Source organism: Hermetia illucens, chromosome 1 (assembly GCF_905115235.1).
Source record: "Hermetia illucens chromosome 1, iHerIll2.2.curated.20191125, whole genome shotgun sequence".
In the NCBI taxonomy this organism is placed as follows: domain Eukaryota; kingdom Metazoa; phylum Arthropoda; class Insecta; order Diptera; family Stratiomyidae; genus Hermetia; species Hermetia illucens.
In genome coordinates this window covers 41,774,530-41,790,967 of record NC_051849.1, presented here as the reverse complement: position 1 = coordinate 41,790,967, position 16,438 = coordinate 41,774,530, and the positions used below count along the sequence as shown (strand labels likewise).

At 39.7% G+C, this 16,438-nt stretch overlaps 1 protein-coding gene across 2 annotated transcripts; it reads right to left on the bottom strand.

Moving 5' to 3' along the window:
* Window positions 1-3,044: 3,044 nt before the first annotated feature.
* Window positions 3,045-16,427, bottom strand: LOC119655559 (juvenile hormone epoxide hydrolase 1-like). 2 transcript variants are annotated; one of them, XM_038061496.1, is made up of 3 exons: window positions 15,971-16,427; window positions 15,707-15,906; window positions 3,045-4,043 (listed from the first exon to the last, which is right to left on the bottom strand). In XM_038061496.1, exons 1-3 carry the CDS (start codon window positions 16,163-16,165, stop codon window positions 3,050-3,052), a joined length of 1,389 nt encoding a protein of 462 aa, XP_037917424.1. In that variant the 5' UTR covers window positions 16,166-16,427; the 3' UTR covers window positions 3,045-3,049. The 2 variants fall into 2 exon arrangements, with proteins under 2 accessions (XP_037917424.1, XP_037917415.1); XM_038061487.1 differs by lacking the exon at window positions 3,045-4,043 and adding an exon at window positions 9,023-10,064 and having other exon boundaries at window positions 15,971-16,419.
* Window positions 16,428-16,438: the final 11 nt, after the last annotated feature.

Here is a 16,438-nt window from a genome sequence, read left to right as displayed (position 1 = left end):
GTATTTAAATCGTTCAGTTCTGGACAGGTCATTGCCGCTGACAGTGCTTGTGCCTGTTTCATGAGGATCGGTCTTCAAAAATTCAGTTTTGTTTAGATTTAATCTGAGACCGTGTGGCATGAGGCGATCATTCCTTTTTTGGACAAGTTGCTCGAGATCATTTTTGCTATCAGATCCTAGGAAAACATCATCTGTATAAAGCAGTGTGTAGGGCGCTGGACGTTGGATATCCCGTGTGACGGTGTCCATAACAAGAACAAAGAGGAGTGGTGAGAGGGCGCTTCCTTGATAAACACCAACAGAGACACGAAGCGGTTTTGATACACCCGCCATACTTTAAACTTTACTTTTCGGATCGTGGTAGTGCAATTGAACCCAGCGCACCAGTTCTTCTGGCACTAAGTGTTGTCGTAAAGCATACCAGATGAGTTCGTGTGGCACACGGTCAAACGCTTTCTCTAGATCCAGAAATGCAATGTAAAGAGAGCGATGCTTCTCACGGTGTTTCTCCGTGAGTAACCGTGCAGCGTATATTACTGTACAAGACTATGATCTTGCCAGTCCTAATGTATTCCTCGGAAACTTGGGTTCTTAGCAAGAAAAATTGCGAACTCTTGGCCGCGTTCGAGAGAAGAATCCTTCGAAGAATTTTTGGCCCCCTACATGAGGATTCCGTAGCCTACACAATGACGAAATCTATGAGCGATACCATGACCGTCCGGTTGTGGATAAAATCCGGCTCAATAGGTTACGGTGGGCGGGTTACTTAATCCGTATGGATGAGGATGATTCCACCCAGAAAGTCTATAAGGGCAATATCTATGGTAGAAAAAGAAGACGAGGCAGACCCTGCCTAAGATGGAGCGATGGCATTATGTGAGAATATCCGCATTTAGTCTTGAATTTGCAAAGAAGCGACCATTTCGACCCATTATAACTTTGTTAGTAATAGTACGATTTCCAGGAAACTTGGTAGAATCATGCTCTACCCTACCCTACAATTATGCATTTCGTGCAACATTGTAGGTAGTAATTACTTACTATTATTTAAACTGAAATCGGTATATAGGGACCTAGGCACCACATATTTCATATTTTTCGGTTGTGTAGCTTCCGAGAATGGGTCCGTTAAAGAAATGATCATTTTCAACTATCCGCTTTCCTCACCTTTCTAACAGATGTCAAAACTAAGACCGGCTTCGAAAAGTACTAACGAAGACCTTTCATTTGATACCCCAGGTGACTATATTTAATGAAAAAAAATGTACACCCCTCTTTTACTCACTGTATGTGTGACCGTTCACAGTTCCCACCTTTCACCAAAATTGGTACGAATTGCTACAACCGCGTCCGATGGGGCGTATGACGCGCAGATAATAAACCGGTTTTAATAAGTTTTTGTTGTACACGAAACCTTAAAAATGGATGAATATAGTCAAAATTAAAAATATCGTAGCCCTCCAAAAAATATTTTGATTTTCACTATTTTAAGGTTTTGTGTAAAGCGAAACCTTATTAAAATCGGTTTACTGTCTGTCCGTCTGTTTATCTATCTGTCCGTCTGTCATATGCATTTTTCTCGGAGACGATTGTAGCAATTGACAGCAAATTTGGTGGAAAGGTGGGAACTGTGAACGCTCACGCATACAGTTAGATACATAATTCTACGTTGAATTTAATGGCTGGGATATTGGTTAGTACTTTCCGAAATCGTTAGTTTTGACACTTGTTGGAAAGGTGGGGAGTGTGGCGGTTGAAAGTAATCATTTCTTTAACAGACCCATTCTCAGAAACTACCCAACTGACCAGAAACTACGCAACTAAATTAATGATTAGCTTCTTTAAAAATTCACTCTTTTAATTAAATTGCAATTAATTAACGGAGAGTTTGGCTAACAGTTGTTGTCGCTTTCGCCAGCGGTTGGAACAAGAAGGACGCGGAGACGGGATACGCGGGAACCGACACCTCCACGCCCGTGTCTATCAGAGAGTCGTATAATCTAGGCCTCAAAACACATATTATTCCGATATCTGCTTAAATAAGTTAATAATACCATATTACTATATTTTAGGAATTTGGTGGAAACCCCCCATAATTTCATCCTACATCTACAAGATCTGGCACTGGCACACTAATAAATAATATAAGGCATAACTTTGGAAAGTTTGAACGAAATCCAACCATTATCAACAAAGATATGGTCGTTCAAAGTTTTTCATTTCACGTAATTTTATTGCACTCTAAAACGTGTATGACGTCATCATCATATAAAGTGAACTTATCTGAACGCCGGGGTCCATGGAAACACTTTTATTTTTATTTTTTTTTAGCTTTTTAAGGTTTTGTTTGCAAAATCGGTTCAATGTCTGTCTGTCTGTAACACGCACTTTTCTTAGAAACCGCTGTACTGACTGACGCGAAATTTGGTGAGAAGGTGGGAACTGTGAACGCCCAGATATGTAGTGAGTGATATCCTTCTACGTTGAGGTTTAGGGGGGGTCCCCATACATGTAAAAGGGGGGGGGGGGTGTCTTTAGGGACTTCCGCGGCCGTGGGGCGTGCGTACACCTCATGGAATTTATCGGCTGTGGCGGACATCACCTCCCACAGTGACTAGGCCTATTTCGACCCGAAATAGCTGCTGAACCTATCTATCCGCTGTAAACGACCAAGTTATCAATTTTTGGTATTATTGGTTTTATCCACACCCTTCCAAATTTGATCTGCCATCAAATGTCTTGTTAAATTGAAACTACCTTGTTATGTTGTCGTATTCGATTTTCCACCAAGTATTCTGGCCCACTGTTTGTAGAAATGGGAAGGAATAGATCCTAAGAGGATCTATAATACAAGAACGCCATTGGGTCTGTTCTCATGGCCCCTGTAAGCTCTCTGCTTCTCAATTCTCTCTGCATTTACAGATTTTCATTGTTCCTTTATTTTTCAAACTTACCAATTCGAAATCCATAAAAGTCAATTATGTAGTCATATTCATCTACTAATATATTAGAAATACCAGCAGTCACATAATACAAAACATAAATAAACTTACAAGTTATATAATTTAACAACCTTTTCAACAAATTCAATGAAATCTTTGTATAACACTTCAGGCACTTCAAAAGCAGCAAAGTGACCTCCAACTTTATGATATGTACTTTGTATAAGATTTGTATACTTGTCCTTCAGAGCCCAGTCTAAATCATGGAGTAAATCATATTTAAAACGAGCACATCCTGTTGGTACGTTGGTTTGAATACGGTCCAGTTGAAGTGCAAGTTCACGCAAAGTAAAATTTTCTGCATAAAGACGTTGAGATGTTGTAATCGAATTAGTTAAGTAATAGATCATAATATTATCCAACAGAGCTTCCAAAGTGAACCTTTTCTCCAAACCTCCATCACTTAGTTTCTTGTAGTCTTTGTTTGTCCAAGTAGAAAACTTCTCTAAAATATATGCTGCCAAACCAACAGGATTATGTGTTAGTGCAGCTCCAATTGTATCTGGTTTCGTAGCTTGGATGTGCAAATATCCACTTTCTTCAATTACATGCTTGAATTTCTCCGATAGCGGGAAGAAAAAGTCCTCATATCCCTCCGGAATGAAGGATTTCGGGTAATAACTAGCAATGGTTTTTTTGATCATTGCAGAGAACCCATTAGCAATACACATATTAGAATGATATCCTAAAACCGCATCTGGGAACAGTGTCGCAATATTCGAGCCAATCGTTGATCCCCAGTCACCTCCTTGAATGAAGAATTTCTTGTAGCCTAAACGGAACATTAGATTGCGGAATATCACAGCTATTTTGGCTGGGCCAAGACCTGGCTTAGCTGAACCCTGTGACCAACCATATCCAGGTAAACTTGGAACGACAATTTCAAAGGCATATTTGCTATCGGCGTTGTCAACTAGTAGAGGTATCATATCGTAAAATTCTCGTATGGAACCAGGCCAACCATGCAGGAGTAGAAGTGGGAAAACTTTCTTTCCTTTTGGTGGATCATCGTATCGGGTGTGTATGTAATGAATCCGCAATCTGAAAAACGAATGAATAATTCATGTATTTAAGATATATTATTTATTCTCGAAAACGCATTAGAATCAACGAAATCACAATATTCATTTATTTTTAGTTAATTCGTTTAGATTAGTGGAGAGAGCCGCAGCTCCAAGCACTCAGACTTTTGCTAGGCCCATTGTACTATCCCCGGAGATCTCCTATTTATCGGCCTTCCGCCGACGGCATTCGCTGGCTTTCGCAAATCTGAGAACATTCTCCAGAGACAGCGAATGCGCAGACTCTTCTTCGAAGAAAACTTTACTAAGGTATCTTCGTCTGAGGTCTGAGGGGACCGTGCAGCTGCATACGAAGTGCAGGACCGTCTCTCCCTCTTCCATGCATTAGCTGCGTATGGCCGAGACCACTACTCTGACGTTTGCCATGTGGTGATTTAAGGAGCAGTGTCGCGTTCAAAACCCTGCTACGGTTTTCATCTCCCACTTCCTAAGGGATAACAAATATGTCACTCTAGGGGCTCTGGCTTCCTTCACAAAGATTCAAATTTCTCCATATGACTGCGTAAATCTTTGCCATTTTCTCCTTCAGGGTAGACTTGACACTAGATGGCCTTATGCCAAAAGCTCGTTCTGGCCCCATCGTTGTGGATTCAGAATCTTGGTGAGCCAGTCTGTCAGCCTCCTCAATCCCAGCGATGTTTGAGTGCCGTGGCATCCACATCAAGATTGTTTTACTCAGTAGGCCAAGTTTCAGTAGCACCTGATGGCAAATCCACACCAACTGGCTTGATATATCGTTTAGTGCTGATAATGCTGCCCGATTTTCGGAACAGATTCGAATGGTGCGATACCTCTTTTTTGCCACAAACATTCTTCTATTGCCACTAAAATGGCATATATCTCCGCATGGCATAGTGTCGTCATTTTTCCGAGGTTCGAGCCACTCCATAATCGGATTTCCCGAGAACACCCCTGAGCCCGACCCGTTTTCCATGATTGACTCGCCGGTGAAGATTATTAAGTCTGTAATCCCAAAAGACTCGCCACCATTTACCGACTATTTTTCTCTTCTGGTGATTACGACGGAATACGTCTTTTCGAAGAAAAATCTGGAAACCATATGATCGGGGGGCATCAGAGCCAGCTGATGTTTGCCAAGAAATTTCCAGAAGGACGCATGATTGGCCGCCTTTCCACGTGCCAATACTATCAAGCCTATATGCGTCGTTAGCTGCTTTTCATATCACCTCCAAATCGATTGGGGGTAAAATGAGATTGGCTTCGAGTGCCACGGTCGGCGCACTAGCCATTGCTCCAGTAATACTTAAGCAACCGCTGAATCTACGTCAGCAGTGTCCTGCTGTTAGAAAAGTTCAGTCTAGACCACCAGACGATACATGCATGCATTAAAATGGGTTTTATTATCGATGTATACATCCAATCAATCTGTCTTACTTATCGCAGTCCTACACTACCAGAGTAATCTGCAGGATTTCTGATATTGTTCCTGGATATGGTGCTTCCACGTTAACTTGGAGTCGCTATGTACTCCTAAATATTTAACTGTTTGTACCAGCTGGATTTCCGCCCCCGCTAAGGTGGGTAGCGTGTAGTTGCCCCTTCTGAATTTTCTGGTGAACATAACTAATCCAGTTTTCCTAGCGTTCACCGTGAGTCGATTATGGAGGTACCAAGTATGGATTACATGCAGTGTTGCATTCAGGCGGTTACATACTGTGCTCGCAAACTTGCCGCTAATTATTACGACTAAATCGTCCGCAAATGCTTGTTCAAAGACTTTTGTGTCCTCCAGGAGCCATAGCAAGGTGTCCATTACCAGGAGCCATAGCAGAGGAGAGAGAACCCCTCCCTGTGGGCAACCCCTAAGACACCTTGCGTTAACAGACTTCGGTTGGACCACTATGTGGCTCTTTCTCCACTTTAGCATGTGAAGGATCCAACTGATTAACAGCGGATCGATTCCATGCTGTCTTGCCGCGATGCAAATCGCCGCGAATGAGACATAATTAAGAAGCCATCGATCTCCATGAATGCGCCTATTCGTGTATTCTTTATCGGACATTGCCTTCTCATTTTTTTCCGTTGGCTCATGGAGTGCTGTCTCCGTGGATTTGCCTTTCTGGTCTTTCGACCCTAGACAGGAGAAATTTTAAACGGTCTCAACGTTGTAGTCTACTACCTATATTCTTCCCATTTGCCTGCTCGATCTGGATGAAAGTACACTATACATCTCGGGTTGTTCCTCCAATGATGTCAATATCGTCAGCGTAGGCCAGTAGTTGGGTGGACTTGAAAAAGATGGTGACTCTCGCATTTACATCTGCATCGCAAATCACTTTCTCCAGGGCCAGGTTAAAGAGGACGCATGATAAGGCTTCCCCTTGTCGTAGACCGTTGTTGATGTCGAATGGTCTTGAGAGTGATCCTGCACATTGGTCAGGGTCAGCCTAGTCAGTCTTATCAGTTTCTTTGGAGTTTTACCCTGGCTGTGGGGATATAGGCGGCTTTAAAGTCCATGAAAAGATGGTGCAACTGATGGCCATATTCCAGCAGTTTTCCATCGTTTGCCGCACAGAGAAAATCTTATCAGTTGCTGATTTGCCTGTAGTGATGCCTCTTTGGCATGGGCCAATAATGTTCTGAGCGTATGGGGCTATCCGGCCTAGCAAGATAGCGGAGAATATCTTATAGATGGTACTCAGCAACATAATACCTCTATAATTGCTGCACTGAGTGATATCTCCCTTTTTATGTATAAGACAGATAATGCCTTTTTGTCAGTTGTCAGGTATTGATTCGCTGTCCCATACCTTCAGCATCAGTTGATGAACCACTTGGTGTAAATGGTCGCCTCCATATTTAACCAATTTGGCTGTAATTGCATCTGCTTCTGGCGACTTATGGTTTTTAAACCGAGGAAGTGTACGGACTGTATCTTCTATGCTTGGTGGTCCCAGCATTTGTCCGTCGTCTTCAGTTGGCGGGACCTCCAACTCGCCGATATTTTAATTGTTGAGCAGTTATTCAAAATACTCTGCCCATCGCTTAAATATGCCCATTCTGTCGTAAATCAGATTTCCCTCTTTGTCTCGGCAGGATGAGCGTCGAAGTGTATAAGGTTTCATCCTACTGACTTGTTGATAAAACTTGCGCACTTGGTGTGGTTGCTTCCTGTACTTTTCTAGTTCACAGACTTGTTGGTTCTTCCAGGTTTCCTTTTTCCTTCTCCTCCTTTCCACGGAGTTCGTCATAAGCCTCTGAGCGTGCCCCTCCGAGAATGCAACATTACACAGTGTGCAGCATTCTTTCGTTCCATTGCTAGCTTACATTCATTGTCAAACCAGCCGTTCCGACTTTTCTTGCGGCTGGGGCCAAATATGTTTGAGCCGACGTATCACCTAAATACGGGCTCCAACCCTACTTGACTGTTGAAATCTCCAAATGTGATTTTGATATCATACTTGCGGCAGGCTTCGAGGGTCCGCTCAACTGCCTCGTAGAAGGAATCCTTCTCCGACTCTGCAGTCTCCTCTGTGGGGCCGTGAGCGTTTATGCGGCTTATATTTTTAAATTTGCTTCGCAAACATAGTATGCATAGCCTTTCACTTATATTGTCAAAGCCGGTAACAGTAGGTTTAATTTTTTGGCTGACTAAGAAACCTACTCTGAGCACATGGTTTACTGGATGGCGGTTATAATATATGGTGTAGTGACTCTTCTCCAGGAAACCGTTGCCTGTCCAGCGCATCTCTCGCAACGCTGTTACATCAGCCTTATATTAAGACGGAGTATCGGCTAGCTGCTTGGCAGCTCCATCTCTGTACAGGCAGCGCATTTTCCATGAGAAAATGCGCAAATCGTTATTCCGTTGTCGTTGCCGAGTTCGTCGTTATGAAATTCATCCTGTCCGAGGCTTCTGTTGGGGCTTCATAACTTTGGTTTTCCGTGTAGAGTTGTCACGCCTACCCAACCCTCAACCAGTACCAGTACCAGTTTTTACATTTTGTCCCGTTTTTAGGCTATTAATAATAGAACATTATTCTAAATATAATTTCGCGGTATTTCTAGCGATGATGATGAAAGGAACAAGTGGTTCCCGAAATATCTGCATTTGTAAGTTTAATAAATATTGCTATCGGAAAGAAAAGGCAAACCTTAATTATTTCAAATAGTAGATTATTATATTTTGGAAATTTACTGCGAAAATTGAGCATAGATACGTAAAATTTCGCAGTAATATAGGCTTTGATATGGATCATCATTCTGGGAAATTTAGTGGAAATCAAAATATTATTAGCAAAATTAAGCTTGTCATATTTATCCTCATATTACTACTCCCTAAGAGATAGAATATCAGTATCGCATCGAATTGAATATCAACAACAAAACAGTTCATGCTTGTAGTGCTGAGCTTTCAGTTTCCGATTTGTTTCTTTTTATATATTTCGAAAGAAAATATTGTTTGTTAAAATTTCAGAAAAGTTCAAGTGTTATTTTCATAGTTACGAACGATTAAGCGCACTCCGTGTGTACTTGACGCACGGATCTATAAGGTTCCGCCTCTCTAAATAGTATATTGCATATTTTGAGAGTGTGTTTATGGAAGCCAAAAAGAATAACATAAATATCTACTTCAGGGGTTTTATAGTAAATTCTAGGTAAAATTTCAATAACCTGCTAAAGAAAAATGGTTAAAAAAGCAAAATAAGATGTTTCTTTGGACCTTCTCCTCCTGGTTGTATAGACTCTGAGACCGAGAGCTATTATACTTTATCGTGCGTAGATTTTGGGTCCTAAATCTCTCATCTTCCAAGGGATATTGGAAGTTTGGTCAGTTTTAGAAAGTACCAATCGAAACCTTTAATTTCATACGGCATATGAACATAATTTAATAAAAAAAATTTTGGCAATCCCTTTACACATACTTGGGGCATTTCATGACAATATATTCTGCCGTTTCAGAGTAAATTGCAGCAATTACAGAATAAAAAATTTATTTATTAATGTAAAAGCATAATCATAAACTTACAAGCTATCCAATTTAACAACTTTTTCAACAAATTCAATGAAATCTTTATACAAAACTTCAGGCAATTCAAACGCAGCAAAGTGACCGCCATCTTTATGATATGTACTATGGATAAGATTCGTGAACTTGTCCTTTAGACTCCAGTCCAATTCATGAGATAAATCATGTTTGAAACGGGCGCATCCTGTTGGTACGTTAGTTTGAACACGGTCCAGTTGAAGTGCAAGTTCACGCAAGGTTAAACTTTCTGCATAAAGACGTTGAGATGTTGTAATTGAATTAGTCAAGTAATAGATCATGATATTATCCAACAGAGCTTCCAAAGTGAACTTCTTCTCCAAACCTCCATCACTTAGCTTTCTGTAGTCTTTGTTTGTCCAAGTTGAAAATTTCTCTAAAATATAGGCAGCCAAACCAACAGGATTATTCGTTAGTACTGCTCCAATTGTATCTGGTTTTGTGGCTTGAATGTGCATATACCCGGTTTCCTCAAGTAGAAACTTGAACTTTTCCGAATATGGGAAGAAGAAATCTTCATATCTCTCCGGAACAAAAAGTTTTGGATAATAGCTAGCAATCGTATTTTTTATCATTGCGGTGAATGCATTACCACCACACATGTTTGAATGATATCCTAAAACCGCATCTGGAAACAGTGTAGCGATATTTGCGCCAATCAATGATCCCCAGTCACCTCCTTGAATGAAGAATTTCTTGTAGCCCAGACGGAACATTAGATTGCGGAATATCACAGCGACTTCAGCTGTGCCAAGACCTGGCTTAGCTGAACCCTGTGACCAACCATATCCAGGTAAACTAGGGACGACAATTTCAAATGCATATTTGCTGTCGGCGTTGTCAACTAGTAGAGGTATCATATCGTAAAATTCTCGTATGGAACCAGGCCAACCATGGAGGAGTAGAAGTGGGAAAACTTTCTTCCCTTTCGGTGGATCATCATATCGGGTGTGTATGTAATGAATCCGCAGCCTGAAAAACGAATAATTCATTTAGCTGGGATGTATCAAATTATTTTCGACAAAGTACATGATTTATTAGAAAGTTCATTCATCTTGAATGCATCTACTCTCTAGGAGAGCAAATATGGATCTAGGGTCGAAAATGTCGCACATGTTTGCTTCCTATAGAGGAATTTTGAAGCCAGATCCATTATAATTAATCCAAAATGAATCTTTAAGGAAGCTCTGCCTTTAGTTCCCGTTGGGTTGTGGGAAACGATAAACAATTACTAATCTATTTTCATGACAGATGTTGCCATGTGTCCGCAACTATGTGGGCGCGGAATTTTTGTCGCGCAACTTCCATCACGGTCGAAGATGTGCAATGATTTTCCGTCACCAGAAAATTTCAATGAATGCGCTGGGAGCTGAATCTCCGATATATAATTTGGTTTGATTTGATAAGTTGTAATTCAAATGAGAAATACCGTTGTTTCTGTTTTGTCTGTAATTTAGTTTATTCATACATATCCCGTTTTTCGGAAATCAGTTGCACGAAATAAGTAATAAAGAAAGGATTGACTGGTTCGAAAACGGAAAAACCAACTTTTTTCACCTTAAGAACTTTCCAGAGAAAGCTGTTTCCACCCACACTTTGTTTTACAAAATTGGAAAATGACCCTCCGGCTGTTTACACAAGTATATCAAACCATATTATTGGCGAAAATAGTGGTTATCATACATTTTTAAGTTCAGTAAAATAATTGTATACAGGATGTCCCGTTTATGATGGGAGACATTTTAATGGTGGACAACACCACTTGTTTTGTTGTTTCAAGATTTCTATATATTATCTTGACAATTTGTAACGTTAGCCTTACAAAAATTAAGTCGAAACAATAAAGGAGCAGTTCAACAAAAGGACAATAATTTCAACATCCACGCACCAAAACCATCACCCAGCCTCATTCCTTTTCTAGTTCTTCCCAAATTCTCCTTTGGCAGTGTTATGATCGAGTTAGTTGAGAATCAGCCTCTCGCGAACTAGCTCTGGTCGTATAACTTTAGAGTTCCATTCTTAGTTAATTTTTTCATGTGGTTCTGTTATTCATTAAGATTTTGTGTAAGAAATGGCGCTGTGAAAAATATTTAATATTTAATATTGGAAATCACAGAATATATTATACTGAATTTCCCGTTTATTATGATAAAAAATTGGTCCATGGAATGAATACTCTATCTTTTACCTTTACTAACTTATAGCGTTTTTCGTTAAGTGTGTCAAAAAACTTGAACTTCACAAAAAAAATACAATTTCATACTAGCTCAATCATTTAATCCCAGATTTGATAACACGGTGACAACATGGTGGCTTTCATTCAGTGGATACGCCTTAGAGTCTCCTCGCGGATGTAACGTTCCACCAGTCTGATCTGTCTGAATTTTTCTGGATATCAATAGTCATTCTTTCCCAGCCCTCGATGTGACGACTATCCTAGGCACCAAAGCAAAACATGCTAGAAAAATATATTTATTCCTAGAAGTCCAAGAGTCCAACTTGGTCCACACATCTCTTCTAAGAACTGGTTATAAGTCCCTCTTTTCACTTCCAGTTCCTCACAAAATCTTCAAAAGGCGACTTGTTTCAAAATTTTTACTAACCTTTTTTAATCACATTGGGAGTTCCCAGAAGTTAACCTGTCTTCATTCTTATTGTTTTTATAAGGCAAATCGAATATCATCCAGTTGATTTTCTACGTTTTTGCACCATGCATCTTTGCTGTTTGAATCTTTTACCAATCGGTCTCGGTTAATGAAAGTATGCGATTCAGAGTTTTCAACTAAGCCTCAACCGCCAAAGGAGTCATTTAGAAGGCTTGACTTTATTCACAAAAAGTTTATTGAACTTTGTCCAATCCGTTTTCCCAAGATACCGTCTTTACATTGCAATCTGTTCGCCTGACAACAATTAGCAACATGAGCAAGAGTCAGCATGTCACCCAGTTGCTCTTACATTCTACCCTCTGAGATTAGCTCATCTTTAAATTTATTTCTCTGACAATGGTGCCATTTGGCAATGCAGCATCCATCCTTGCAATTCTCTACAAAGGATTTCGTCTCATCACGCAAACCATTCTTCTGTTTTCGATTTAGTGCTTCCTCTAGTTCCGGTCAGTACTGCTCTGATTCCATAAACTAGCAACGAACCAAGTTCGTCCGCATCACTAGCTGACAGTGGTCATTACTTTTCATGTGCCAATCGCATCTAGCTGCGCATACGGACATTTGCGTACCAGATGAGTTCGTTTTGCACACAGTCAAACCCTTTCTCCAGATCCAGGAATGCAATGTAGAGAGGGCGATACTTCTCACGGTGTTTTTTCATGAGTAACCGCGCAGCGTGTATTGTATCAATAGTTAGGCAGTTCTTGACAAACCCTTCTTAATTTACAACTATTTGAATGATTTCGCGAAAACGATTGCCAAGAATGCGTTCAAAAATCTTCACGATATGGGACAGCAACACAATTTGAAGATTCTGCTGCTACTTATCTTTTTCCATATTGAAACTGTGGTGCTTTCTTGCCAGTCAGATGCTGTTCTACCCTTCTCAATAACCCCATTGAAAAATTCACTGAGTCATAATCTTGGGTCCTAGTCCTTCGTTTTCCAGAGATCAGATGCGATATCGTCAAGTCCTGGTGCTTTCCACGTTTTCATTTGTTTCATTGTCTACTCGACTTCAGTGGTGTCTACTGGAGAAACCGGTCCAAATCCCGGCAATGCTTGGTGATGAGCAAATTCTTCCGTTGAAATCTGCTCGAAATATTCCCATCATCTATCCATCGCAGCTCATCGATAAGAAAGCAAAGTAGTTGTTAAGGCAACAGAAGTGTTCTATATCCTGTGTGCGTTGGTGGCGGCTTTTGACAAGTCGATACAAATCTCTCTCGTCATCGCAAGTGTCCAGTTTATCGTATAGATTTTTGTAATGGATCGCTCGGGTAACATCGATCGCTTTCTTTACTTTCCGGTTGACATTCTTGTAAATTTGCCAATTGACCAACGTTTTACCGTAGAGAAGTTTGTGGTGCAGAAAGCAGTAATCTAACCCCTTTTATTTTGTCTTTGAAGAATATTGTTATTGTTGGGAACTATCAAAACGAAGGTTTTGGAAAAGATTCCCTCAAGGTTCATAACAAATATCAAGTTTATCAAATGGAATCGTAACGATCTATGTACTGCAATATTATCCAGAACCGTATATGCTTCCGGAACATCTAAATTAAAAACCTGATATAACCCTAATCTCTGCGAACCAATCCTGGAGCTCTAGGTAACCCTCACCCAGAGATTCCATTATTTGCGGATATATTTGTATTCACTAATTTCTGATTTTATTTTATTTTTCATCTTCATTGTTTTATTATAACACTACTAATATGGCTAAAGTGGCTCGGCATACAAATCACATTCTGGATCCGACTATCAACTGGACACAACGAGGCAATCTTCCTAAATGGCACCCAAATTTCAACAATATTATTTTGATTTATTTTATTTTATTTATTTTTTATTCCATATCGTTTTCAGTACTCTAACTTACGGCATTTTTTATTAAGGTTTTGTTTGCAAGGTTTGCAAAACAAAACCTTATTAAAATCGGTTCAATGTCTGTCTGTATGTCTGTATATCTGTCTGACACACGAACTTTTCTCAGAAACGGCTATTCCAATTGACACGAAATTTGGTGAGAAGGTGGGAACTGTAAACGCTCAGACATGCAGTGATATCCTTCTACGTTAAAATTTAAGGGGGGGTGTAAAAACTTTTTTCACCGAATATAGTCATGTGGGGTATCAAATGAAAGGTCTCGATTAGTACTTTTCGAAGTCGGTCTTAGTTTTGAGATTTGTTAGAAAGGCGGGGTGTGGGAGGGGTTGAAAGTGATGATTTCTTTAACGGACCCATTCTCCGAAACTACCCAAACGGAAAATCTGCAAAAAATCATGAAACTGCCTCTATATGGTGCCCAGGCTTCAAAATACTCTCCACATCGATATCTGTTCAAATTAAGTTAATTATAGTATATTACAATATTTTTGGGAAAATTGAGTGAAACCCCCCTTAAGTTTATCCCAGAGTTATAGAACTTGGTAGTAGTATAAAATATAATATGAAGCATATTATCCCCAAGTTTGATCAAAATCATACTATTAGTAAAAAAATTACAGTAGCTCAAAGTGGACATTACCATATAAATTTACTACAACTAATTATCAATATGACACTGAAGTGAGTAGTCAGACATGCTAATTGCATACACATAACGGGCTACGTACAAATGGGATAGTTCTACACTCAAATATACTCACAGAAGAAGCAAAAAAAAGCTTTCATACCTGAAGCGCCCAGCTTCCGGTTTCCCAACTTGTTACCTTTACAAGGGCGATATTCTAGATCATCTGGTCGATTTCCTGCATTTTTGCACACCAGGGAACTGACTGTAGATAACCACATTTCCGACATGAAGGCGGATCTAGCACTGATATTCCATAGCGTGACAGTTCGTTATGACAATTGGAAAGATTAAAATTTCCTAAATATGTATACAAATTGTTCAACGCCTTCGACGTTCTGAGACCCTGGTTTTGTTAATGCTTATCTTCAATTCGGCTTTGTATGCTTCTAAATGTAGAACAAGCAAAGGTCATCAGCGTCACTGAAGCCTTGTAGTATTTGCGGATTTAAAACATGCGCAACATTCCTTTGGCCTAGTTCAGTGGCAATTTGGCGAGAGAGAACATTTGCTACTATGCAGCATTTCTTCAGTTTTTCTCATGTTCAAGCACCCCTCTTGTGCCTTTCGCCAAAACTCTAGAAGCAATTTCCATTCAAATGAGCATTTACTTTTTTGTCTGCACGTAAGCTTGCCCAGGTTGGCTGCTTCACTATTTACATGTGGACTTTTGTGGTCAATTTTGCCACCTTTCTTTTTCTTCTAGATTTTTGGGATAGCTCTTCCCTCTTGATCGACTTCGATCCCCCAGAATGGTATGGTCATTGGTCATGGTCTACTCGCGATATGTTATAGTGTTTAAAGAAAGTTGTTATGGCCCATTCCCACATTCAATTGAAACTTAAACTAGATATATCAACATTCATAATCAACGGTCGAATGTATCGAAAGTATCGAAAGTAATCAATAATCAAATAAAACGGTGAAAAATGAAAAGCTAGATAACCTTGGCTCCAATTAATTAAATTTTTGGAAGGACAAAATATCGCCGATTATCTTTAAATGTATGTAAAGCTGAAATATTTTTAGATTATATTAGATGATATCTACGAATACAGATATGTGTAACCTCTAACTTGAATAATCAGCAGTGTACGCTTAACAACAGATAGAACTTGCGTGTTCACTATAGGTGTAGATGAATACGTTTATGTAAGGCATAATATCAATCAATGCACAAAAGAATTTGATAAGACGACTCCATTTCAGTTCATGGTCAATAAGCACAATGGACTAACAGATTTGTAAATTGTCACACGCACGTAAACTATTATTCGAGGCTCAGTATTCGAAACATAATCATATGAAACTGAGCATATATATATATAGTATATGCATTTGTACTGACTAGTTAAATATAAATTGTTTCTTACCCTTGTATATCAGTCGTAAAATGTGGCCATTTCCACAAAAAAAGTTCACGTGCTCTCCATTTAGGTAGGTACTCGTCCCGCCAATACTTAATGACCTTCTGCAAGTAGACTGTGTTGAATCCATATTCAAACCCAATACCTTCAAGTGGAGCTTGGAATTCGAATGTTCTATTCAGATCTTTTTTTAAATTTTCGATAACCTGGAATTGATTGAAACACACTTTAGTCTACCATTGATAGTTTTTAATTTAAAAAGATGCTTACCTCTTCTGGAAAGAAGATTCTATTTCCCACCACTTCAGTATTTTCCTTGTAGTCTGCCTTGTTACCTGGTCCCCAGTATTCATCCAAATCTAATTTAGGAGCCTCTATTGGTTTGCTAAATTCTCTCAGCTTGTAAACTGAGAATGCAACAAACACTACAAATATGGCTAAAGCTGCTCGGCATAGAAACCCCATTGTGGAGCTGACTATCAACTGGTCACAACTAGCCAATCTGGCTAAATGACACCCAAGTTTAAGTAGAAGTAAAGCAGGAAAACATAAAGTGACTGAGAAGAGCTACGGCACCCGGCGTTTTGGTTGCCAAAATTTATGAAATCACTTCCAAGTTCAAGTTCAAATATTCAACCCCAAAGTAACGCCCGATACAACGTGCGTTCCGAGCTTCTTCTGACCTTGCGAAACTAGATTCTCTATGTTCAGCTCGGAGAGCAGATACATAGTTATCAG